Here is a 27,506-nt window from a genome sequence, read left to right on the forward strand (position 1 = left end):
GCTGATCAGGTTTTTGGCAAAATTTATAAACTATTTTTTATCTTAGAGTGTAAAACTTGAGCATGAAAAAGCCTGTACTGTTTAGAATCTTAAAAATAGGCAATTATAGGTGTTAACTGCTAAAAGGTATTAAAAGGTTTAGGAAAGATTACTTACAGAAAAAAACCGACTGCACAGTGGCCGATTTTAAAGTCATTGTATATTTTTTTCAATTTTAGAGGTACACATTAAGTAACTTTCCCTTAGCACCTATAGAACAAAAATTACAGCACTAGCACAGCCTTACCAGCTTTTAACAGTGTATTTTATTTTCCTTTTAAAATTAAGTTCATTTAAATTTTAAAATGCAAAGAAGACTGGTAATCTGACTGGGGGAAATTTTAGGCCAAAGAGTAGATCTTTTAAGGCAGAAAGAGGAGGTACAGAAGGAATGAAGTGATTTTTAAAAGGAAGTGACGGGAAAGGAAGGAGCAAAGCAGTATGTAGCAACATGTCTTCCACTAGAATTACTGCTGTAGGCTGCAAAACCTCAATTAAGCCCAATAGGACAAGTTTTGTTAAGTGTAAACTTTCATTGACACTACATCTTGTTTCTCCAGTCATACCTGCTCTTGCCCCTCCCACGAGTAGGTAGTTAAGGGGAAAGAAACTAGAGCAGGTATGTGTTAATGTCTTCTTTCTCTCCATCAAGATAAAAAGTCAAGGATTCTGGAAAATTAGTAATCTGCACTTGATACCAAATGCACCAAAATGCATCAAGCATTGTGAGAGAACCCAATTAAATCATACAGACCATCAGTCAGTTTACATCAAAATCAGCAACCTAAATTTAGATTTGATGTATTTCTCTAGATCCATTCTCCATACTGCATGTATAACTTACATTCATTCTGGCCCTGTGAGCTAAATGCATACGCTGGGTACTTACATGCCAGATATTACCAGAAATACACATTTATACACATTCTTATCCATTATCAGCTATAATACAATAGCATTTTGCAACTAAACAGTGCTAAGAGTGAGGCCACAAAACTTAAACGACTTGCCCATGGTCTCTGTGAAGTCCTGTGCTGATACTTTGGTTTTTCATCTGTTATTTTATAAAGACACAGGCAGTCAGCTATGAACACAGAATCACCACAAGGATCAGAGGCTAAGAGTTCAAGGGGACTGTGGCTGACTGTAGAATTCTCACGAGCCAAATAGATCCATCCAAAACGAGCAACCCGTAGGGAACTGAGGTTAAATGTAAACATTTAAGCTCACTGAAAAATTATCACTATATAATCTCACTTTGAAAACGTTATGCATATGCACGGTTTCCAGTCAAATGGGGAGATTCTAATGTAAGATAATACTCAAAGATCTGTAAACAAATTATATTCATTATAGCCTAATTTACAATAGTAAGCATTTCCAAGCAACTTCAACATACCACATTATGGAACATGGAATATAATGGAGCCATATTCTTAGACTTTTAAGAGGAAAATGCTATAAAATGTTTTAAACACAGAACAGAAAATGATATAATTATGATCCAGATTTTGCAAGTATAGATATACACACAGAAGAGACCAGAATATTTACATCAAAATGTTTAATGGTAGTTGAGATTTTAGGTAATTTGAATGTATTCTTACTCTGTTCTTTATTTCTAAAATACATAATAGCCTTTTGGGGCGCCTGGGTGGCTCAGTGGATTAAGCCGCTACCTTCGGCTCAGGTCGTGATCTCAGGGTCCTCGGATCGAGCCCCGCATCGGGCTCTCTGCTCCGTGGGGAGCCTGCTTCCTCCTCTCTCTCTGCCTGCCTCTCTGCCTACTTGTGATCTCTCTCTCTGTCAAATAAATAAATAAAATCTTTAAAAATAAAATAAAATACATAATAGCCTTTTACCACCAGATTTTGTCTGCAATCAGAAGACCACTAACCATTTTTTTCCCCCAAGAAATTTTGTGCAGTCACTGACAATGGTTTATGAGGAATCTTTAAGACCTAGGAAACAGCCCACAAAGGGGAAAAACCAAAATACAAAATTCTATAGAATGATCAAATATGCTCAGAAAAAAAGACTAGAAGCAAGCCGTACCAAAATGTTGACTGGTCTCTCTGGACAGATGACTAGTGATTTTCGTTTCTTTATTGGAAGTTTAGATAATAGGGGAAAAAGTAAAATTACTTTAGGGTTCAGGTTCAAATGGCGCCTCCTCCTACTTCCCCACCATCTTGTCTCTCTCTATAATTACTATCAGAAAAAAAAAAAATCTTAAAATGAAAAACTTTTATAATACTGTGTTAAAAAGTAAGTATTACCCAATGCAGTGCTTTGGAAACATGCCAACTTCCAAATACCTCACTGCTCTTTCCATTTTGTCCAACAATGGTGCTCTGAAGCAGGAGAGGAATCAAAGTAAGAGGCAGTTTCTACCTGGCAGTCTATCTCTGTTAGCATTTCTTAAGATTTTATTTATTTGATAATAAGAGAGCACAAGCAGGGGGAACAGTAGAGGGAGAGAGACAATCAGATTCCCTGTTGAGCAGGGAGTCCAATCCCAGGACCCCAGAATCATGACCGGAGCTGAAGGCAGACACTTAACCATCTGAGCCATCCGGGTGCCCTCCTCCATTAGCATTTTTAATATTCTCCTGGTTTTGATTAGAAGACACAAAACAGACACATTTGGGAAGGGAAGAGAAATCAAAACAGATTTTGATCTGCAACTGTTTTAAATATCTTTTCTTTCAACGTAAGCTTAAGACTTTTCAGAAAATGTTCATGGTATCCCTGGACTTTATTAGGAACTTAAGGAGCTACTACATAGGCATAAGCCTCCAGATTCACATTGTTTTTTTTCTTGCCAAATTAAGGTGGTAGTTGAAAATTAGTCAAGAAAAATGGTGGCTTTTTCACATACTAATAATTGCAGAATTAATTAAGGATTTTCTTTTAACTCTTATTAAGGACTTAAAAAAAAAAACGAGTAATTTCAATGGTAAGCAAAACAAGTCTGGTCTTTCCTAGGTGGAAATAAAGCCCCTGAAATCAGTTCTGCTCCAAAGCCATTTTCAGGCAACCAAGATTAAAGATCTTACTGATGCGGCAGCACTATCTGCTGGTGAAGATGACTGGCAGAGCCTGGTAACAAATCAAATTAATGAAATCGAAAACTTCCTAAGCTTAGAAAATGACAACCAACCTAAGAAAAGAAAAGCGGAAGAGATGTTGGAAAAAATGACAGATTAGAAGAATGTTGATAAATGCTTTCAGTGGTGAACTGATTTAACTGAAATATCAATTATATGGTTTTGACTAGAACAAATTGCTGCCCCTAAAGCTTTCCAGTTATACTCAGTTTTCCAATTTTTTTTGATGTGATGAAGTTATGTTTTTACAAATGTTTCATTTAAGATAGATAAGATGGCTGCCGGCATCCAATTCCCCTAAGTTAAATTTGCTTTCCTCCATATATCCTTTCATCAAAGCTCTTGCACCTTTAACCCCCTTCCTTGCAGAACACAACTTAAGTCATGTACAAGATAGATAGTGACCCTTTGCAACTGATTACTTTGTATCCTCTGAAACTTGTGACTTTTTACATTTCTTTTAAACTTAAGACATAAATGTCCAGACTGTAGTCAAATTTCAGTTTGTTTTACTATGATTTAGATTTTTTCCAAAAAGAACAAAATTTTATATATAGCATAAAAATTCATGTATCAGAAAGACTCAAAAGGCTGTTTTTCACTTTGTTCAAGTTTTGTTTCCAGGCATTTAGTGTGTCATACAGTTGTTGCCACTGCTGTTTTCCAAATGTCCGATGTGTACTATGACTAAAAATTGAAAAATTAAAAACAAAGTTATTCGTCAACTTTTTATCCTTCTGGCATTCTTTTAGAATACTACACACTTATATCGAGTTAAAAACAAGGTTAAATACACATGAAAGACCCAAGCTTCTAATTCTTCTCTTATCATTCTAAATTATTTAAAGAAAAATCTTTATCATATTGATCCTAAACCTTCTACTTTCCTGAACTACATAAACCAGACACAAAAGTCATTAGTATTCTAGCCAATGCTAAGCCATTAAATGAAATGTGCTGGAAAATAGGACTCTTTCATTAAATAAGCTAATCACATTCAGTCTGAACTTTAATAAAATTATGATAAATAGCAACTATTTAACTACAGTCAATGGATTAAGAACACCACCTTGGTTCTCTAAACATTTAAGTGAAATAATCAGAACAAACTAAATTGTTCTACAAAATGCTGGAAAGTCTTAAAGTGTGTCTTACCTGACAACTACTTTCCTCTGGGTCTGATCAATTTTGCAGTAGACCATTTTAGTTCTTACTGCTGAAAAAAGATGTTTTACATGATATGTTATATGGAAAATCCCCAAGAAAAACAGCTAAGATATAAAACTAAACCACAATGAACTTGACCATTTTCAAACATCATTTTCTAAACCAGCTCTCTGAATCTAGTCACAAACAAAATAGTGTGATGGAACCAAAAGAAGGTCACACATTTATCCTATGCTTTCCTGGGTGAATCTATACAAAAATTACAGTTTTTATTAAGTATTCTAAGTATTCTCCCCTACAACTGCATATGGGAGAAAACAATAATTTCCTAGTAAGATATTACTCCTTTATAGGACAGTTTGAGACTTACAGCATTAAAAAGAAACCATGTCAGTAGTTCTGTACGTTAATCTTGACTGGACAATTCTCCCAACTTTCAAACTTAGGCAGCCCAGGAAAAAAAATCCGAGTAACAATTAAATCGTATTATAATGTAATTGTTGGTAAAGGTCCTGTTTCTAGCCAATGATAAAAAATGGATTATGATTAATATTTACAGATCATTTACTATGTGCCAGGCACTGGGCTAAAGTGCTTTACTTGCGTTAATTCATTTAATCCTCCCAACCACATATTAACGCCCTATACTCCTGTTTCACAAAGGAAGGCCTGGCCCTCAAACCCAGGTCTAATACTAAAATCTAGGCTCTTAACCACTATGGTATACTGTCTAAAGGCCTTTACTTTGTGTGATTTCAAGGGACAGAATACCAAAAAACTACAGAGCAATTTGTATTTCCACTGTATCTTCATTCTACTAAAAATATACTCTACAAGTCCAAACATACACATCTGCTACAAAAGAACGCAGCTTTGTCAGAATACAACTCAATTTCAAAATACAAAATCTTTTTTGTTTTCTTAAGCAGGTTCCATGCTGAACATGGGGCTTGAACTCATGACCCTGAGATCAGGAATCGTATGCTCTGAGTGAGCCAGGCACTCCAAGATATAAAATCTTATATTTCACAAGGTAAGAGAGAAATTCTAGGAAAAAAATGATAATATTCTAATTGTCTTACCATCAATAACAAATGCTTCAACATCATCGGCTCCAATCTGAAGTTCTTGCTGCATTGTGTCAAAAGAAATTTCTTTATTTTCCACTGCCATTCCCATAAAAGTAAGCAGTCTCATTTTTGCCATATTCTGTTCATGTAATAGACCTGAATAACACAGTGGTAAAGTCTGATGAACATCCATACTAGTTAAAGATCTGCACAATTACAACTCTTGTGTCAAAAGTCACTGAGCATTTACAGAGTAATTTTGACAAAGCTGCTTATATTTGCAAACCATAAACTCACTCTATAGTTAATTATGGAGTATTACAATTATTTTTCTAGAGCTACATTTCTTTACTGCTATAGTGCCACACAGGTCATAGGTTCAAAGTTAAGAATGGGCTATAAAATGGTATTTTGCTTAAGTCCTAGAACTTCTGCACATTTTACATTTTTTATAGTTACACATTCTAGGAGATAAAATGTACAAAGTTTATTTCATAAGAACATTTTTAGGGGAGCCTCGGTGGCTCAGTCATTAAGCGTCTACCTTCAGCTTGGGTCATGATCCCTGGGATCGAGCCCCGCATAGGGCTCCCTACTCAGCAGGTAGCCTGCTTCTCCCTCACCGACTCCCCCTGCTTGTGTTCCTTCTCTAGCTGTCTCTCTCTGTCGAGTAAATAAAAAAAAATCTTTTTAAAAATTTCTTAATTATTTAAGCTTATTTTTACTATTTGCTCTCCATTTAAACACAGGAGTCCTTATCTTTTTGTTCTGTCAGTATTACTAGTACACACGAAGTCTTAAAATATTTTTATATACATTCAGTTATGAAAACATTCCATTTCCCAGGTCACTCTGGATTTAACAGTTAAAAGTGTGTCATCTTAAAGTCAAAAGTGTCATCATTTAGCAATTATGGGCTACACTGATTACCAGATAAAATTATGATAGTACCATTAACAGTGATACCTGAAGTACAAAACTGCATAAATAATTCCAATTTTGCCTTATAACTTCTAGTGAAACATGCTGTTAACAATTATTGAGATCACAAACAACTATTAGACCCAAAAGGAACCCTAATAAATTACCCAGTCCTGATGCTTTCATTTTAAAAAATAAGAAAGCTGAAGAGAAAAAAAAAAAAGAAAGCTGAAGAGCCAAGAGATTAAATGACTTAATTAGTTGAAGTGTCAGTACTAGGCCTAAAAAATACATTTGCTTATAAATGACTAGTAATACACATAAATATTTATAAATTCTAAATATCTAATTATTGCCAGTTCCTAAGTGGAAACTGAATTATAACACAGTATCATATATACTTGACTTGATACTAACTTACAAAAACAAGTTTCTAAAAATCTAAAATTACATGTTCCTTTTCTCTAAAATTTCAAATTATGTAAACTGAGCAAATGACTGATCATGTACCCTCTAATAATTAAGAGCCTCAAGTTTCTATTGTTAAAAAAGTTCTAAGCACTCCATAAATGAACTTGAAATTTATAACACATATTAGCAGAAGACAAGGGAAGCCCATTAATACAGGACATAATCATCTGTTAATTAGCTGTAATTATGATGCAGGCCTTCTATTTGGCACAGATTCAACAAAAACATGATCATCATAACTCAAATGAATGAGGTATCTAAGTAAGTATTGCTAACTGGGTTTAATGGAAATTTACAAGCATCAAAAAATCAATTAGTGCACATTAACCCTAATTAACAAATGCAAATTAGATGCTGATTAACTTTCTGAAGCAAGAAGGTAGCAACTGTATAACACCAGATTACATGTAGACATGTTAGGGCAATTCAGTTGACACGGGATAATGCTTACAGTTGGCCCAAGTTGTCAGTGTTAATAAAACAGAGTGTTTTGATAAAGTGATGCCACCTGTAGAATCTAGACTTTTGTAACCAGACTTTCAATTGTAATAAATGTTAGCAATACATATAAAACCAAATATAAACATATTTAGTAAGATGTTTTGCCGAAAGCATCTTTTACACATTTCTAATGAAAGATAGCTTATTTGCATACATGTTCAAGAAACTAAAGGTAAAACAGGGACTGGACTCCCAGTTGGCACCATAAATTAGAAATGTTGTGTTTTTCCTATCACAGAGAACTACTAAAGATTTTTCCCAATATTTTTAAATATAAGAAAATTCCGTAACATTTCCAGTTCTCTGGGCATCTCTTTTAGTATGATAAAATGATACTCACTCCTGAAGTTTCTAAAATATAATCGAAATACTATTTTACTGCTACTCTTTGTGTAGTTACAAGCTTACCATAAATTTAAGAATTTATCAAAGAAACGAAGATTATTTCTAGAGTGATTATGTAAAATCATTATCCATCTTACATGTGGAAACCTGCATGTTAGAACTCGTTCTCAAAATCAATACTATTAAGCCAGTGAAGTATGAGTTAAAGACTTGTAGAAAACTGCTTTGTTTCATGAAACCAGAACATTACCTTCAAAGAGGAAGTCACAGTGTTCCATGTCATATTTCAATTTTAAAGTTATAAAAAAAATCTAATTTTATGGAAACATTTATTCATTACTAATATGTCAAAACCTTAATGCAGTAATAAAAAAATGTGCATCATTGAGCAATTTCTGCATTGTCACTGACCCGTCTTAAAATGCTGCAATATAGAAAACGTAATTTTAATGCATGCAATAGCTTATGAACCAGTGCTCCTTTGAAACAGTCAATTACACATCAATGGGGGAGTGTCAAAGTGTTAATTACTACTCCTTTTTCCTTGGTGCGTAAATAAAGAGGTTGCTGACATTAACATTCCATCACATAGCTTCATGCCACAAAACAAATTAACTGGGACAGAATGTGGTTTTCTGGGTCTAGTGCACCTGGCAAAGCATTCTACACAAACACACTTGCATCTACTTTATCTTGGTATATTTCAAATGCCTTATTATGTTCAGGATAATTCAATCTTCCCCAATTCCAATGGCTGCACAAAATATACATATGATAGGAATTAATGATTGCCAAATTGAGGATAATACGTATGATCAAAATAGATTATAAAAGAGTTCCTTCATCTGTATCTCAAACCACGAGACTAACACTTCAGTATTAACATGGAAAATATAACAAACCGCTAAGGTGTTTTGATTATTGCCTAGCAGAAAAACGAAGCACCTCAGTTTCATAGTTGACTTCACTCTCCAAAAAAACCTGCTGATTTTAGATCAATTTAAATCTGTTCAACTACAGATTTTCTAATTTTTCTCTTTGTAATTTCAGTATGTTAAAAACATGCTGCAGAAGGAAATTAAATACTGAATATATATGGAATTTGCTCAATGAGGATAAGATTAAATTCAGTTTGGCAAATGCAGAGCTCTGATCCTCTAGAAAAAAATTCAAAGATGAAAATCATATAAAGCTCAGACTATGCTGTCTTCAACAAACTGTAGTAAAGAAAGTTTCTCCCATCATGTAATTCGATTTCTAATTCCACCTACAGCTTCACTTAGATTTGCTTAACAATACATATACTTCTAGAATTTGTTAATATCAAGGAGGGAGTGTGTACTAAGAATAAAATATGTTACAGGGGAAAAAACCCACTTGTTTCAATTATGTAACTATGGCTTCTTTTTTAAACATTACCAAAAATATAAAGAGTAAGGGTCTTTTATAAACAAATAATTCTATTTTAAATAATAAAGTGGTTTAAGTCACCAAATGTTAAAATGAGTACTTCTAAAAGTCACCACTGTGATCAAAGTAATGGTGATCCTTTAAGTTGCTTTTCTGCTCCATCCTCCATTCCACAATTTAAAAACACATGTATCAGTGGTACTACTTCTATCTGAATCTGCTCCAACACCTGCTTCTTCCTAGAACTTTACCTCAAAGAAGCATGGTCTAATAGACCTCATAAGGAGGGCCCAAAGTCCAACAACTCTCTTATAGAAAAAAAAAGGCTTAGGTTTTCTGACTCCCAGTTTCATGCTCTTTCCACCACAAACGCTACCTCCCACACCTTCTTGTTTCTGATTCCCAATTCATTCTGAATAATCTTTTAAGCTGTTCACTGTTTGTTCTTGTTTTATCGTATTTCACTGGTTAGGATAATCTAAACAAAAGGCCAAAGTCATATTTGCTGGATTTTACAGTACATGAGAGTTCCTGAAGAGCATGTTCCCATCTTTCTTTATACCCCCACAAGGAATAAACTCCAAAACTTACCAAGTGAATCAATGAAGTCTTTATTATTCTGATAGAACTTCACATATGATGCCAGTTTAGCACTCACAAAAATGGTTAAAAGCTATAGATAGAAAAATAAAGGTAAATTACTCAATACAGAATCAAGATTTATACTCAACGTATTTTTAAGACATTAATTCGCAGCAATAAAACTCTCAATGCTTCTTTTAGTGTAGAAATAGCAATCTGTTTGATCAAATTACCATCCAAACCATTTGCTTTCATTAAGACTCATTTAGATGAAGAATCTGTAAATACAGTGAACTCTAAGTGAGCTACCCTGAAAGACAGTGGGAACAGCACAATGCAGACGGAAACTAATCCAAAATGTATTTATATCTATACTTGAGAAGTGTGTTCATGTGTTCTTAAATATCAGATTTATCTTCCTAACTGGGGCTACCTGACACGACATATAAAAAGAAATACATATTATTTATGTTCATAATAGTCAGGCAAGTATGGAGATGAAGCAAAGGGAAAAAGAACAGGTACATTCAGTGACTGGAAAAAAAGGCTGGAGCTAAATTTCATTCTGTTCTTGATACTAAAAAAAAAACAAACACCAGTTCTCTTTCTAGATCTAACAGTCATGTTCATTAATACAAAGAGTTCTGCTTCAATATGTTACATTTAGGAAAAAGAACATTTTTCACATTAAAGATAAAGTACTTACATCATGAATAAGCTCGCCTTCCAAAAATTTGACTGGTTTTAAAGTGAGAAGATGGTCAAAAAGAAATGCATTTGGATCTTTCAATGCTCGTACAATACACCTTTATTAAGAAACAAAAATACAAGCTTAGAGTCCTGAGATTCAGAAACTTTTCACCAACTTTTAGAGATTGCAAAATATATTTAATTCAGTAAACTAAGAGTTAATATCACAGCATAAAAAAAGCTACAGGATTGAGATTGTGAGGCCAAAAAAATCTATGTATCATGTGTATCTATTTTAACAAAATATAATAATAAAGTGGTTGTAAACAAAAACATAGCCGGAGAGAAATCATGACCAAAATAGTGAAAGAGTAATTAAAACAGCAGCAGCATCCTCCCAGGTGCGAGGTAGAGTGCTTTACGTGTATTACCTCACTTAACCCTCACACCCCCTGACACACTACGTTACCATGCCTCTTATCAGTGATGAAACAAGCGCCAAAAGAACTTGCCCAGAAAGTACTAATTAAGTGGTGGAGTATTTGAATGCAAATAGTCTTACCTCAGAGTTAAATATCTTTCCCACAAACTACACTTTCTAGCAACACCTAGGTCCCTGTAAAGCCATACCTTATAGACAAGTTATTTCTGTTTCACAGATTTAAAAACTGATTCCATTATTATTACTACTACATAGACCTAGGATTGAAGCCTTTATTCTCATTAGCAATGAGCTAATTTGGATTAGCTCTTATTTTTGAAGAGCTTATTCTCATTAGCAATGGGCTATTAGCATGCTACCAACCTTTCCTCATCTACATACTTTAACATTAAGATAAAATCAACCCGAAATTAAGTTCTACTTCTCAGGCTGGGGTCATCACACCCAAACCAGCAATACCTCAAACAGAAAGTATGATGTGGCTATTCCACATACAATCTGTGGTTATTCCAATACCAAGCCCTGGATTTTAGTATCTACACTGGAATCACCACAGAGCACACAGTATCAAATGGCTCGGGATCACTGGGCTGGGAGATGCAAACATAATTTCTGCTGGAGCTCAACCTCCAAGCTGCAGGTAGCCCCCATCAGAAAGACAACATGTTCAGTATTACCTGTGGGCATCAACTCGAGCCTGGGAAGCATTGTCCTCCGTGTAACTTCCTAGCAATTCCACCATGACTTTTGAAGCAGCATCACTAAAAAGAAATATTGCTTTAGAAATTTCAGAATATCATTACACGTTGAGGATACATACAATGGTTACCAAGAAACATGGTCCTGCTCTATGGGAAAAATCACACAACTTTCCTTCTAGTAGGAAAGACCAACAACTAAGGAAAAGTAACAGCTAACAAATAAATGCCATGATGGTAGCTAGAAATGAAAAATCAGTAATAGATATGCAAAGAAGAAAGAGAAAGGAATCCAACTATATCACTAGAAGCCAACAAATTATGAAAGAAAGCAAGAGAAGGATCAGAGAAAATCTACAGAAACAATCACAAAGTAACAAACTTGCAATAAATAATATGAATAATTACTCTGACTGTTGAATAGACTAAACAATCAAAAGAAAGAGGATGACTGAGTGGACTAAAAAAACAAGACCCAACTATATGCTGCCTACAAAAGACTCATTTCAGACCAGAAGATGCACTTAATGTGCAAATGGATGTCAAAAGAAAGCTTCAGTAGAAATACTTATATTGGACAAAATAGACCTAAAAACACAAACTGTAATAAGAGACAAAGAGGAACACTATATAATCATAAATGGGACAATCCAACAAGAGGATTTAACAACTGTAAATATTTATGCACCCAATATGGGAGTACTTAAATATAAAACAGTTAATAACATAAAAAAAAAAAATCAATAGTAGTATAGTAATAGTAGGGGACTTCAACACCCCACTCATCAATGGCCAGATCATCCAAACAGAAAATTGATAAAGAAACAGTGGCTTTGAATGACACACTGGACCACAGGGATTTAACAGCTATATTCAGAATATTCCAACCTAAAACAGAATACACATTCTTTTCAAGTACACAAAAAACATTCTCCAGAATAGATCACATTTTAGATCACAAAACAGGTCTCAACAAATTAAAAAAACCAAAAACCAAAAAACAAAACCCAAAGTCATACCATGTATTTTTTTCTGATCACAATGCTATGAAACCAGAAATCAACAATAAGAAAAAAAATCTAAGAAAAGCATAAGTACGTGGAGGTTAAATATCATGCTCCTAAGCAATGACTTGGTCAACCAAGAAATCAAAGAGGAAATCAAAAATTACATGGATACAAGTGAAAATGAAAACACAATGGTCCAAAATCTATGGAATGCAGGAAAAATGCAATAAGAGGGAAGTTTATAGCAATACAGACCAACTCTCAAGAAGCAAGAAAATCGCAAATGAACAACCTAACCTTATATATATCTAATGGAGCTGGAAAAAGAATTTAAAACCCAAATCCAGCAAAAGGAAGGAAATAATAAAGATCAGAGCTGAAATAAATAATATAAAAACTAAAAAAAGCCAACAGAACAAATTAATGAAACCAGGAAGTCATTCTCTGAAAAAGATCAATAAAACTGATAAACCTTTAGCGAAATACATTAAAAAGAAAAAAAAAAAGAGGTCTCAAAATCACTAAGAAGAAAAGTAACAACCAACACCATAGAAATAAACAATTTTAACAGAGTATTATGAAAACCTACATACAGACAAATTGGACAACTCAGAAGAAACAGGTAAATTCCTAGAAACCTATAACCTACCAAAACTAAAGCAGGAAGAAATACATAATTTGAACAGACCAATTACCAGCAATGAACTTGCACCAGTAATTTAGAAAATCCCAAAAAAACAAAGTCCAAGATCAGATGGCTTTGCAGGCAAATTCTACAGAACATTTAAAGAAGAGTTAATACCAATTTTTGTCAAGCTACTCCAAAAAACAGAAAAGGAAAACTTCCAAATTCATTCTATAAGGCCTGATACCAAAACCACATAAAGACGTCACAAAAGGGAGAACAACAGGCCAATATCTCTCATGAACATAGATGCAAATATCCTCAACAAAATATTAGCAAAGCAAATCCAACAATACTTAAGAAAATCATATTCCGCGATCAAATGGGATTTATTCCACAGATGCAAGAGTGGTTCAATATTCGCAAAGCAATCAGTGTGATGTATCACACCAATAAGAGAAAGGATAAGGACAATACGATCATTTGAATACATGCAGAAAAAGCATATGACAAAGTACAACATCCATTTTTTAAAGTTAATTTCCTATTAATTTTTTTTTAAGATTTTATGTATTTGTCAGAAAGAGAAAGAGTTTGAGCACAAGCAGGGAGAGCAGCAGGCAGAGGTAGATGCAGGCTCCCTGCTGAGCAAGGGGACCAATGTGGGACTCGATCCCAGGACCCTGGGATTATGACCTGCGCCAAAGGTAGATGCTTAACCAACTGAGCCACCCAGGCGCCCCTATAACATCCATTTGTGATAAAACCCTCTGCAAAGCAGATCTGGAGGGAACATACCTGAACATAAACAAGGCCTTATACAAAAACCCACAGCCAACAAAATACTCAATGGTGAAAAACTGAGAGCTTTTCCCCTGAGGCCAAGAAGACGCTAAGGATGTCCACTCTCACCGCTTTTATTCAACACAGTACTGAATTCCTAGACACAGCAATTGGACAACATAAAAAAAATAAAAGGCATCCAAACTGGTAAAAAAGTAAAACTCTCATTATTTGCAGATGACATGATACTATATACAGAAAACCCAAAAGACTCTACCAAAAAACTACTAGAACTGATAATGAATTTAGTAAATTCACAGGATACAAAATTAATGTACAAAAATGTGCTGTATTCCTATACACTAACAGTGATGCAAAAGAAAGAGAAATTAAGAAAACAATCTCATTTACAATCACAATGACAAAATAACTAGGAATAAATTTACCCAAAGAGGTGAAAGAACTCTACTCTGAAAATGATAAAACACCGATAAAAGAAATTCAAGATAACATAAAGAAATGAAAAGACATTTACATGCTCATGGATTGGAAGAACACCATTAAAATGTCTACACTACCCCAGAGGAATGGACACATTTAATGCAATTCCTATCAAAACACATTTAATGCAATTCCTATCAAAATACTAACAGCATTTTTCACAGAACTAGAACAATTCTAAAATTTGAATGGAACCACAAAAAAAAAAAGCCAAAGCAATCTTGAAAAAGAAAAAGCCGGAAGTGTCACAATTCCAGATTTCATATTACAACATGAAGAGATGGTTAAAATAGTATGGTACTTAACAGACACATAGGTCAATGGAACAAAAGAGAAAACCCAGAAATAAACTCACAATTACATGGTTGATTAATCTTTGACAAAGGAGGAAAGAATATCCAACAGGGAAAAACAAATGGTGCTAGAAAAACTGGACAGCTACAAGCAAAAGAATGAAACTGGACTATACACAAAAATAAAATCAAAATGGATTAAAGATATAAATGTAAGACCTGAAACTATAAAAATTCTAGAAGAGACCACAGGCAGTAATTTCTCTGACATCAGCTGTAGCAACGTATTTTAAGATCTGTCTCCCAAAGGGAAACAAAAGCAAAAATGAACTACTGGAACTATATCATAAATAAAAAGTTTCTGCACAGCAAAGGAAAAAATTAACGAAAGTAAAGGCAACCTACAGAATGGGAGAAGATATTTGCAAATGACATATCTGATAAAGGGTTAGGATCCAAAATATATGAAGAACTGATACAACTTGAACACACAAAGAACAAATAATCCAATTTAAAAATGGGTGATGTCCAACAGACACATGAAAAGGTGCTCAATGTCATTCATCATCAGAGAGATGAAAATCAAAACTGCAATGAGATGTTACCTCACACCTGTCAGAATGGCTAATCAAACACAGGAAATAGGTGTTGGCGAAGCCCTGTGCACTGCTGATGGGAATGCAAACTGGCACAGCCAGTTTGTATTCAAAGGGATACACGCGCTCCTATGTTTACAGCAGCATTATTTACAATAGCCAAACTGTGGAAGCAGCCCAAGTGTCCATGAATAAATGGATAAAGATAAATATATGAGTGTGTGTGTATACATACAAACACAAGAGTATTATTTAGCCATTAAAAACACTTGCCATTTGCAACATGGATAGAATTAGAGAATACTAAATAAGTCAGTCAGTCACAGAAAGACAAATACCATAGATCTCACTCATATGTAGAATTTAAGAAAGAAAACAAAGGGGGGGGGGGACAAACCAAGAAACATACTCTCAACCCCAGAGAATAAACTGATGGTTTATTCAGAGGGAGGTGGGTGGTTGGGATGGGTGAAACAGGGAATGGGGATTAGAGGACTTATTATGATAAAAAAATAAAGTGATAAAAAAAATCCCACAAGTAAGTGCCATGAAAGAAACAAATAGTGATGTAAAAGAGTAACACAAGCAAAGACAGGGAGTACACAAGGAAAGCCTCTCTTTAAAGGAATGATATATAAGATGAAATGTAAAGGATGTAAAATAAAATAATTGACCATAAAAACTGTTGGAGGTGAAGGCTGGATAACTTCTGGGCAAAGGCAAGACCAAGTACAGCGTGCTTAGGTGGGGAAATAAATAAATAAATAAATAAATAAATTAGAAATTATTAGAATAGCATGGTCGAAGTTGAGCCAACGCCATGTATTTAACTAACTCTACTAAAAATATTCTTCCAATTAAATTATCCTTAAAATTATGAAGATGATCAATTTCAGTTGCAGTAAAAAGCACAAAATGTATTCATTCAATTTGAGGTCTTAGAAAATATTTATCTTTACCCTTTATTTCTTCCTTTAAACTGAGGAATCATTGGACAGTTATATTCAATTCAACTTGGGCAAAACAGAAGGAAAACATAATCTGATCTTCCATATTACACAGAACTTTCTGGCAGCTATATTAAGAACTGGCTGTAGTAGGAGCTGTATAATTTATTTTAAAAAATTAGGGGCGCCTGGGTGGCTCAGTGGGTTAAAGCCTCTGCCTTTGGCTCAGGTCATGATCCCAGGGTCTGGGATCGAGCCCCACATCGGGCTCTCTGCTCAGTGGGGAGCCTGCTTCCTCCTCTCTCTCTGCCTGCCTCTCTGCCTACTTGTGATCTCTGTCAAATAAATAAATAAAATCTTAAAAAAATTTAAATGGTATTTTAAACCTTCTACAAACTAAGGTTTATTAAAATATACACACGTAGGGGTGCCTCAGTGGCGCAGTGTCTGACTCTTGGTTTTCATTCAGGTCGTGATCTTGGGGTCGTAGAATCAAGACCCATAATAGGCTCCATGCTCAATGAGGAGTCAGCCTGAGATTCTCCCCCCCGTTCCCCCTATTTTTGCTCTAAAATAAATAAATATTGGGATGCCTGGGTGGCTCAGTCCGTTCAGTATCTGCCTTCGGGCTCAGGTTATGATCCCAGGGTGCTGGGATCGAGTCCTGCATTGGGCTCTTTGCTTAGCGGGAAACCTGCTTCTCCCTCTGCCTGCTCTGCCTGCTGGTCCCCCTGCTTGTGCTCTCTCTCTGACAAATAAATAAAATCTTTAAAAATAAAATAAAATAAAATAAAATAGATCTTTTAAAAAAAATACAAATGTAAATACAGAAGTGGTTAAGTGGTAACCAGCATCTTATATATTGTGACAGAACTGTAAGAATCTGAAGAAATTTTAATGAAAACCTGTTTTACTCATTGTTAATTATCTTGAGATACTCTACAAACACACATGCATTTCATTTTCCAGTTTTAGCAGCCACAATATATTTCAACCTAATGTATCTTATCAGCTAAAGAGACCTGAATTCACAAATACCAGATAAAAAATTCCATTTAAAGTGCAGTGTCTGACATACAATCAAGGCTCAAAAAAATGTTACATGATTTGCACTCACCAACCGCCAATATAAGATAATGAAGGACGGGCCCATAGATACAAGCATTCTTACTAAAAGGGCGAAGTGTATCTCAGAATTGTAATTCAGAAGCAGGAAAGAAAATTACATTTTACGTGTATTGGGCAAAAACCAATCTTAATATTTAAATCAGCAACATGACAGCAACTTGTTTTATTTGAATAAAATAGCCATCCTCTTCTACCGTCCTTAGGGTGGGCAACATTTATTCATCCAGGGCCCATAATGCGCCAAATATCCTGGGCATGCACAACAGTTGACAGATAAGGCTCCTAGCCTTCACTGAATGTATAACCTCACAAACCTCTAAGGCTGTTTTATGCCATGATAAAAGTAGAGGGTGCTGTAGGAGAGAGGCATTTAACCTCACCATGACAGTAGTGCTTTAGGCAGAGAAATGAAGTTGACTGTACGTCATGTAGACCAAGGGCAGGCAAACTTTCTGTGAAGAGCCAGCTAGGAAGTACTTTAGGCTTTGTAGGCCACAGTGGTCTCTGCTGCAACTACTCTAGTCTTGGCAAAAGTAGCCATAGACAATACATAAATGAGTTAAGTATGACTGTTCCAATAAAATTTTATGGACACTGAAATTTGAATTTCATATAATGTTCATATGTCATGAAGTATTATTCTCCCTTTGATTTTCTTTTTTAACCATTTAAAACAATGAAAACCACTTTTAGCTCGTGGACCATACAAAAAGGTGCCAGTCCCTGGTCTAGACTGGGACAGCGGACACAAGTTCACAACATCCTGGGTGTAATAACCAAGAGGAAAGGTTTGTGTGCTGGGAGGAAACGGAGGGAGGGAATATCCATTTAAAAAAGCAGTTTTTGTAGTCTGTCAATGTATCACACAAAAATGGCATGATTATTATCACATTCTCCAAGCCCAAGCTACCTCAGTAGGTAACCTGGAAGTCTGTGTCAGAAAGGTCTTACACACTATGAATTTTGCAATATATCCTCAAGAAAAATTTGCTGAAACTTGTATTTCACAAAATCATTATGGTTGCAGACTGGAGAAAAATTGATTATACTTCAAGATGTCTCACTTAGGAACAAAGAGACTGAGAGAGAGAAAATGACCAATTCATTTTGGTCACACTGAGTTTGAGGCAGCTATGTGCCATACCTGAGTGGAAACATGCAGAAAAAGGTAGAAAGCGGCTGAACACAAAGATCCAAGGCACAGAAGAGAAGCCTGTGTTAAAGACATGGATGTAAGGGCGCCTGGGTGGCTCAGTTATGGGGCTGCCTTTGGCTTAGGTCATGATCCCAGGGTCCTGGGATCAAGCCCTACATCGGGCTCTCTGCTCAGTGGGGAGCCTGCTTCTCCCTCTGCCTGCTGCTCTATCTGCTTGTGTGCGCGCGTGCGCTGTGTCAAATAAATAAAACTTAAAAAAAAAAAAGACATGTCCATTCAGATGACAAAAGCCATGGGAACAGATGAGATGACCCAGGCAGAATGAATGAAAAAAGGGTCCTAGGACAAAATCTTGAGGAATAGTAGTATTTAATGGAACAGAGAGAATAATTTACAAAGGTGTCTGAGAATGAACTGCCACAGAGATTGGAGAAAAACAAGGAGAGGTGTCACCTAAGTCAAGAGAAGTTTCTATGAGGGAAGGGGTTATCATAGTCACACAGTGCTGAGAGGTGGAGGAAAACAGGAACTGTGGAATGATCACTGGACTGCACCTATTCTTAGAAATGAAGGAACAAACACTCGAATACTGGGAACTAATTCTGTAACATCAGAAATAGGGGGAAAAAAAACCAGGGATCTTATACTTTCAAGGTGTTTTAACATTTTTTAATCTAAAAGCCTTCAGGAAGGGCATGCACTCTAGTTCCATAAACTACCACTTCATGTGCTTTTGTACATCTCTGCTTTTGTAGCCACTGCTTTGCAACGTATTTCATAAACAGTCATTCATTTAACAAATATGGAGTGCCCACCACATGTCAGACACTGTTTGAGTAATAAAGTCCCTGCCCTCATGAACTTACATTCTAGTGGGGACAGATAATAAACATTAAAATATAGTAAGTCTATTAGTAAGAAGTCCAAGGAGGAAATGATGAAATAGGGATGAAACAAAAACAATGCAAGGGTATAGGGGAGATATTGTTATATACACAGCTGGCCAGAGAAGTACTTTCTGATGAAATAACAAGTAGATCTGAAGAAGCCGAAGGGAGCCACATGGCTACCTGGGAGAAGTGTGCTCCACGCAGAAGGGCCAGTACTAAGATTCTAGAGCTGGCTTGGCCTCCCGAAGAAGCCACGGGAGGGTTCTGAATAGAAGGAAAATATAATCTGATCTTTCATATTAAACAGAACTTTCTGGCAGCTATATTAAGAACTGGCTGTAGAGGGACAAGACCCAAACACGGACCATTTAAGAGGCTACTTCAAAAATCTAAATTAGAAATAATGGTAGCTTAGACCACACGGTAGCATCCGAAGTAGTGAGAAACTGGACTGACTTTCGATTTATCAGAGCTGACAGGATTTGATATTGGATTAGACATGGAGTATAAGACAAAAACAGGAACCACAAAGGAATCCCAGTTTTGGGTTTTGAGTAACTAGAAGCATAGAAATGGCATTTCCTGAGTTGGAGAAGGTTAAAAAAAAAAAAAAAGATTTAGGAAGAAAAAAGGTTCATTTTTGCAGTTGTTGTAGGAGATGTCTTTGGAGTAAACAGAGATGTTCAACAGGAATAGCTAGGTATTTGGAGTTCAGAAGAGAAATACAGGAGATAAACACGTGAAAACCACTAGCATATAAATAGTATTTAAAGGCATGTGACTCAATGAGAGCACTCAGGCAGCAGTGGCTCTCAACCAGGTGCCCTGCAGAGCATTTGTAAGTGCATGGGAGCTGCTGCAGCTGTTAGGGTTAGGGAAGCACCACTGACATTTTAGTAGGTGAGGAAAGGGATGTGAAGTGTACCGAACTTTAACAACTTAGCAACAAAAAAAATGATCTTGCATTTGGTACTCAGCCTCGCCCAAAATCATAGCAAAACAAAACAAAACAAAACAAAACAAAAAAAACAACATGCATAGGGAATAAATGTAACTGAGCAGAAGTCATCCCAGGAATAAGTTATCCTAATGTTGAGAGAAGGAACCCACAAATAAGCTGTGAATGAAGTGAAGAACTGATGGGCACCAGCATAGCTCAGTCAGTTAAGCATCTGACTCTTGATTTTGGCTCAGGTCATGATCTCACCGGTCTTAAGATGGAGCCTGGCATGAGGCTCCGCACTCAGCAGAGTCTGCTTGAAGATTCGCTCCCTCTGCCCATCCCCCACTGTGACACGCGTGCTCTCTCTCACAAATAAATCTCTAAAGAGAGAAAGAGAGAGAGAGAGAGAGAAGCCCCTTGTAGATAAATGTAGAATCACTATGTTGTACACTTGAAATTAATGTTCCATATGTCAACTACACTTCAAAGACAGGGAGAGATGGAGGCCCCAAAAACCAACCGAAGAATGTGTTTCAAGAAGGAAAAAGTGATAATCTGTGCCAAATACTTCAGGTGTTTTCTAGTATGTTAACATCAAGACATGTCTAGTAGAGCTTAAATGGGTGCTGATATCCTATTTCAATTTCTCTGAAAATTAGATTTGGAACTCCTTAGAATAAGTCACTTCCCTTCTACATATAACAGACGAAGGACCTACTAAACAGCAATTACAGAGAGCATCCAGTAAGTACTCCTCATCTCTGATAAGCACCAGACATTCTGAGGGAAACCGTAACACTCATCATTTTAAATTGCTCTATCAGAAAGAAGACTAACTTCTTAAACGTGAGCTTGAAAAATGAAAAGGATAGTAAGAATATCTTTTTTTTTTTTAAACATTTTATTTATTTATTTGACAGAGATCACAAGTAGTCAGAGAGGCAGGCAGAGAGAGAGAGGGAAGCAGGCTCCCCGCTGAGCAGAGAGCCCCATGCGGGACTTGATCCCAGGACCCTGGGATCATGACCTGAGCCGAAGGCAGAGGCTTAACCCAGAATATCTTTTACTGAGTGCTGTCCCAATAATGAAACCATTGTGTTAAAAAGTAGATGAATATATTATCTTTTCAGCAGCCTATGAGAGAAGTATTACTATTATTTTCACTCTGAAACTGGAAACAGAGTTAACAGAGATGGTTAAGTTATTTAGTCATACAACAAGCAGGAGAGCCAAGACTTGAAATTCCAGTAGTCTGGATGCACAGCATGCCCATCTGAAGTATGAATGAAAATAAGGATTCTTTCTCTAACAGCTTTTAATGCTCTCTCCACTTGAAATGGTCTTTGTTATAAACTATTTACTCTTAACACTTTACTGACTACTGGCTAGAATGCTGTCGTAAGTCTGCCGATTTATAATAGGTGGTAGCCACTGATCAGAATGAAACAGGCTATTAGTGTAATATCCCCCTACTTCTCCTCTTTTCTAATAAAACGTTCCAACTTTAATAACAAAACTTCCTCTTACATTGTTAAATTTAAATAGTTGCAAAAAGTTTACATTACTTACTAGAAACATATTAACCTTGTTGACCCTAATACATTAAATACCCAGCTCTATAAGCCAGTATAAAAATTGTGCATCAATAAAACTAACGCAAGACTATTTACTTTTTCCATTATGTGAAAAGAAAAATGGAAAAGCTGGGTCAAAAAGGTAAGATTATCATTTAACACTAGTTCTGAAAACTGAGCCAAACCTACCATTTGGTAAGCATCCTAAAATTGGGTATACAGAGTTAAGTATTTTAGGCATGAAGTTTGCTAGGTTGAATTACAAACCTTAGAAACCCAAGACCTTGTAGAGGCTCAACAGGTACTCATTTAGTAAAGTCTACTGCAAAATTTGATCTTGGGGGCACTATTTATACAAGAGGCTGATTGTGGAAACTTTGACTAATAGTCCCTATCACTAAACAAAAGTGGTAGCACTATCCCATACTAAGACATCAAAGCATCATTAAATAACTTAGTCTAAAGTTACACAGAGCTTTCGGATTAACAGTTGTACCATTTTTAGAACAAAAGCAAGTCTTGCTTTTCAAAACGTTTAAAGATGGGGAAAACTATTTTAAACTTTGTAGTTATGTTTAACTTAGTAGGCGAAATTTACAGAAATAAATTTACAGCAACCCTGTGAAGAACAAAACAGAGCAAAATCACTTACTTCACTTGTTTTTAAAAACAGCCACAACTGCTTTTATTGCCTGTGAAGTTTTAAGTTAGTACGTTAATTCTGAATACCTTTTCTTACAATCCACAAGTGCCTCATAAAGGAGCCTTAAAAGGGTGTGTTTTTTTTCAGTGGTGAGGTTCCAATCAGAAATCCATTTTCTAACCTACAGGATTGACAAAAGGAGGGAATTTAGTGGCACAGCTGAACATAGTTTCATCATTTAAAAGGTAACATTTAGAACATACATATTTGCTATTTTAGTTATAATATAGTCTGCACTTCTTATAAGCAGAACAAGTATTCCACACAGTAACTCACTTGATCCAGCTCAGTTGGAATATACTGGATGGCCCCACAAGATGCTGCCACTTTAATGAGGCTACAATATACCGTGTATCTTACCGGAGTATTCTTATCCATCCCATGGAAAAGGTTGCTTAGCCTAGTTAACAAAAAAAATAATAAAACAGTGTTTCAGATCAGTAACTATGATGATTAAGTTGACATTATCTGCTCTCACAACAAACCTGAGACACCATTAATAACTTCACATTACAAGGAGGCAAATGGGGTGCAGAAAGGTTAAATGACTTGTCCAAGATAACACAACCAGTCAGAGCCACAGGTGACAGTCAAGTTCTAATTCTTGCTTTTAACCATTAAATGACAGTGTCATAAAAAGAGCTTCTTAAAAAACAGAGCCTCTTTCAGTTCTTAACTTACAACTGCAGTCTCAGAGATGGGCGTTCACCTTCCCGAAATTTGACCAGCTTTTCACACAGGCTTTCAATCAGAGCTTCTTGCTTGTCTGGTTCCAGGATCAACAGGAGGGATACTACGCTGTTCATCACACTTTCAACATCTACACATGTATGGATAACACAAGAGTGATACTATTATACTTAATGTGTCTAATTAAGTATGTATTTCCAGTGTTTTAATACATCAAAGACCATCAAAGTTAAGATACTTTAGGAAGATGTAATCTACCTACTGCAAAACAGTTCCACCAGAGGAAACTTCTTCTTCAATGGTGGGCATTAGGCTAAAAATATATTATACATGAATTCAAATGACACTAATTCTGTTACACAGCTAACATCCAGAAAACACTGTACATTTTATTAAAGAGAAAGGATTATTATCTAAGATTTGGTTTCCAACTTGTAAACAGAAGACTGATATACACGTCTATATATGTGGTTTCAATTTTTACTGGCAAGATATTCAATTGTTTGGAAGTTATTCCTTCGGTCTTAAGTTAAAATGCTTTCCCAAGTGAAGAAAACGTTTATATATAAATAGGAAATTACTGAAAAATGAAAGTGATCAACTTCCCGGCTGAGCCATTGCTTTCTGACTCTAAGGTATTAACTAAAAACCAAATTTAATCTCAAACCTTAACTAAAGATTATACGACCCCCAGTTTTCAAAATTTCCCATTTTATGTCAATCAATAGGGCATCAACCAAATAATTAACTGTCTTTTAGATTACTGGAAATTATATCCCATTTGGTATTAATGTAAAACTATGAAAAGGAAAGAATAGCTTCATTTTTCTTCATTTTTCTGAAATTATCAGTATTGAGTGTATGCACTTAACACTCAAAAAACATTAGCTCTTAAAAAAGATTTTTTTTCAAAATAGGCTTACTTCACAGGTATAACAGATTAGAATAACCTAAAAGCATGTGCAAAGGTTAGGATTAAAAGACATGAGGGCTTAACAACTCCAAGACAAATATACTTTACAAGAAAAATTTAAAAGCAGATCCTTTCTGATTAATAAGAAACATTACAAAAAAATTAAAAACAAACCTTTATCATCTTCCTTCAGACACACATCACAGGCCTCAATAATTTGAGCTAAATCTACATGAAGTCCACCTTCAGAGTTCTCTTCTGAAATTTCAGCTCCTTTAGATTTCAGATAAGCTCGAAGCTCAGCAGCCTGTTGAATCAAGTAAGATTTCTATACACTTCTAAAACTGACAGTGCCAAAATTCAAGACACCAAACCATTCTTTTTTTGAAAAAATAAGAAGTAAATACTATACTTAACGACTTTAAATTACTATGCTGAAAAGCCTCTCTCCCACATCAGTCCCCCTCACAACCCTACAGGAGCCACAGGTTTTCCTCTACAAAACCAAGTGGCTACACAAACCCAGTATGACCCACATGGATCACCTTCAGAATTTCTCTCCTACCACCTACTGCTTCTGAACTTCCAGTACACACAAAAACTTCTAATATATATCTAAAGTGCTTATGAGGGGCTTGTGTGTGGGGGAGAATTTATCTGACCTGGTAAATTCAACCTGTTTTAAAGAAATGAAATTTTATTATTCTCAAGTATATATAATATAGCCAATTTAAAAAGTTAGAGACATTTGCCATTCGTGAAGGTAATCATTTGTTAATAAGAGAAAATAAAGAGAACCTATATGAGACAAGCATTCTGGGAAACACAAAGATAAAAAATGATGCCTTTGACTGTTTTGAATATGATACTTTTCCAAATTGGATCTACTTTATAACTATTTTTTAAGAATGCAAACTACATATCTGAATCAGAAAATACCCTGGGACCTGTAACTACAATGTCACATCCAGGTTTTCAGACATTTTGTTCTCTAAAACATATATATAATATTCAGTAAGGTGCCCTTTTGAGGGGTTAGTATTTATGGCAGCCAAACATCAATGTAGATGGTATTTAAGGTAATAAAATGAAAACTTAAGCAGGGAGATGAAAGGATACCATTAGTAAATGCACAGGTGTCACATTTTCTAAACCCACAAACATGTTTGGCTACCTAAAAAAGATACGTTAAATTTGTATATCTGATGGCCCTATCCTTTCCGATAACAACACAGTAACTTCACCTATAAGTTGGCGTTATAAACTAGATTTCATGAAACCACCATCACCATATCAAAGAGCATAAAAACACTAGAGGGGAACGTGTTTCCCTACGAAGGAAACATAATATGGACCAAAAGAAAACAAACAAACCACACAACCCACAAAAAAGCATTTTTTTCAGCTTCTGCTTCGTAGGTACAAAGTGAACTTTTTCTAAGAACCATCGACCATCAGTTTATTGTTTTTATCTGTCATCCTCACTGGCTACAAGTAGCTGGAGTAGGACAAGTAAAGAAAAAGACAAAATTCTGAACTCCGTTTCTTAGTCTACTCAAACACAGAATCTGACCAAAGTTGAACTTCTGAAGCAATCACATATCTACCTGAAAGGAATGGTTGGTGTCAAAACTGATGTATTACAAAAGTAGCATAACCTAACTAGAAATGAAACTAACTTATCTTTAAAACTAAAATAAAGCCATCAGCAAGAACTTTCTCCATCTACAAATTCTTTCCTATGTTAAAATCAAACTTTTTTTAGGGTAATCTAATAGTCAATTTGTTGGTAATGTGATTTCATTAATAACCACATATGCTTTTTTCCCCACGTTTTCCTTTCTAATGTGCTCAACTCCTTCCCCAGCCTTATCTCCTCCCCGAGTGCCCCCCATCGCCTTCCTTTCATTTCCCCTTCTTAGTGGTTTTTCAGGGCCGAGGATCTGCACTTCTACCATGGGAGTAAAAGTCAACACCTGTAATTCTAAGAGTTACCTTAGAATAGTAATAGTGTTTTCAACTCTATGGAAACCAAATTTCCATGTTAGTGGGGTGGCAAAAAATATAAAACAACACCTACGACTTCACAGAATATGGTTTTCAGTTCTACAAAATAAACTTAGGAGTTCTCTATCAACTACAGTTTAACTTTTGTTATGGGAAAAATGAGAAGTATCTGCCATGCATACAAAAGACCAAGCCCGAAATAAAAAATTTAAAAATATTACGATGGTTCACCAGACGTATGCTTCAAGGCATGAGGGTGAAACTGACGCTCTACTTTCAGATTTCAGAACTCTCACTCTTGTACAAGTAAAAATATAAAGTATGGCCTCCGTTTAAAATAGGGTCACCTTTGCCTCTGTGATCACAAAATAAAAGCATTCCAACTTTACTATAAAATAATTTTTCCCTGACTGCTTACGCCGTCTAAAGATTAGCCACCTCCCACTCCGGATGTGGCTGCGTCTGGGAGACGGAAGCAGGCACCATTCCCAGTCAAAAAGTAGTGTCGTCAGAAGTGACACAGACTGGAAGAGTCCCGACGCCAACCAGGAAGCTGGCCTTAAAACCTCGGTCCACGCGCTGGGAACAACGGTCGGCGGGCTACCTCAACTCCAAGCCAGAAATTAGCGCCGCGCCTCATCTCACGGCCGGGCTCCCTCCCTATGTCTTGTGTAGGGAGTGAGCTTTGGCTCTCAGCCCCGGAGCCGGCTCCGCGGGGCGGCGTGCCGCCCGCCTAGCCCTGGCTCAAACCTTCATACCCCTGAGTCTCCCCCAACCCCGTCCTGGAAGCACTCGCTGCCTGGGAGCACACCTGATCTTCCTCACTGATGTCGATGAACGCCGGGACGCTCATGTTGAAGGTCCGGGCACGGCAGTCTCACCGCTCACAAAACCACGCCGACCGGAAAGAGAGCTGTAACGCGCGGGGTTGCCTCACAACCGCTTCCGGGTTAGCCTGCAGGGCGGGGTCACCGAGATAGGCAGGGCCAGAGGGCCAATCCCACCGCGCGCTGGATGGGAGCGCGCGCACTTGGGCGGGTCTCGCGGACGCGCTCTCCCGGGAGCCGGCCCTGGCATCGCCTTTTGCTTCTAGCCTTTAGAATAGTGTCAGGGGGGCGCTTGGGTGGCTCAGTGGGTTAAAGCCTCTGCCTTTCGCTCAGGTCATGATCCCAGAGTCCTGGGATCGAGCCCCGCATCGGGCTCTCTGCTTGGCAGGGAGCCTGCTTCCTCCTCTCTCTCTCTGCCTACCTCTCTCCCTACTTGTGATCTCTATCTGTCAAATAAATAAAATTAAAAAAAAAAGA

At 36.3% G+C, this 27,506-nt stretch overlaps 2 protein-coding genes across 2 annotated transcripts in view; one reads left to right on the forward strand and one right to left on the reverse strand.

Moving 5' to 3' along the window:
* Positions 1-3,493, forward strand: part of CCDC73 (coiled-coil domain containing 73) — a 122,577-nt gene extending 119,084 nt beyond the window's left edge. Inside the window, exon 17 of the mRNA XM_046015605.1 lies at positions 3,028-3,493. Coding sequence (XP_045871561.1) covers positions 3,028-3,249 — 222 coding nt within the window. The 3' untranslated portion in view covers positions 3,250-3,493. The remainder of the gene's footprint in view (positions 1-3,027) is intronic.
* A 148-nt stretch (positions 3,494-3,641) lies between these two features.
* On the reverse strand, positions 3,642-27,144 carry EIF3M (eukaryotic translation initiation factor 3 subunit M). Its single transcript, XM_046015606.1, has 11 exons — positions 27,014-27,144; positions 24,370-24,502; positions 23,274-23,412; positions 22,869-22,992; positions 22,619-22,713; positions 11,426-11,509; positions 10,323-10,422; positions 9,626-9,707; positions 5,399-5,542; positions 4,305-4,365; positions 3,642-3,836 (listed from the first exon to the last, which is right to left on the reverse strand). The coding sequence occupies exons 1-11, from the start codon at positions 27,053-27,055 to the stop codon at positions 3,716-3,718; spliced, it is 1,125 nt and encodes a 374-aa protein (XP_045871562.1). The 5' UTR covers positions 27,056-27,144; the 3' UTR covers positions 3,642-3,715.
* Positions 27,145-27,506: the final 362 nt, after the last annotated feature.

Source organism: Meles meles, chromosome 8 (genome assembly GCF_922984935.1).
Source record: "Meles meles chromosome 8, mMelMel3.1 paternal haplotype, whole genome shotgun sequence".
Classification (NCBI taxonomy): Eukaryota; Metazoa; Chordata; class Mammalia; order Carnivora; family Mustelidae; genus Meles; species Meles meles.

Bases quoted from the DNA above. Each gene is read 5' to 3' on its own strand.
- EIF3M (XM_046015606.1), bottom strand. From the start codon at position 27,055: ATGAGCGTCCCGGCGTTCATCGACATCAGTGAGGAAGATCAG. The intron at 9,708-10,322 runs GTAAGTACTTTA...TTCTATCTATAG, and splicing joins AAGGCGAGCTTATTCATGAT to CTTTTAACCATTTTTGTGAG. The intron at 5,543-9,625 runs GTAAGTTTTGGA...TGTGTTATTCAG, and splicing joins AGACTTCATTGATTCACTTG to GTCTATTACATGAACAGAAT.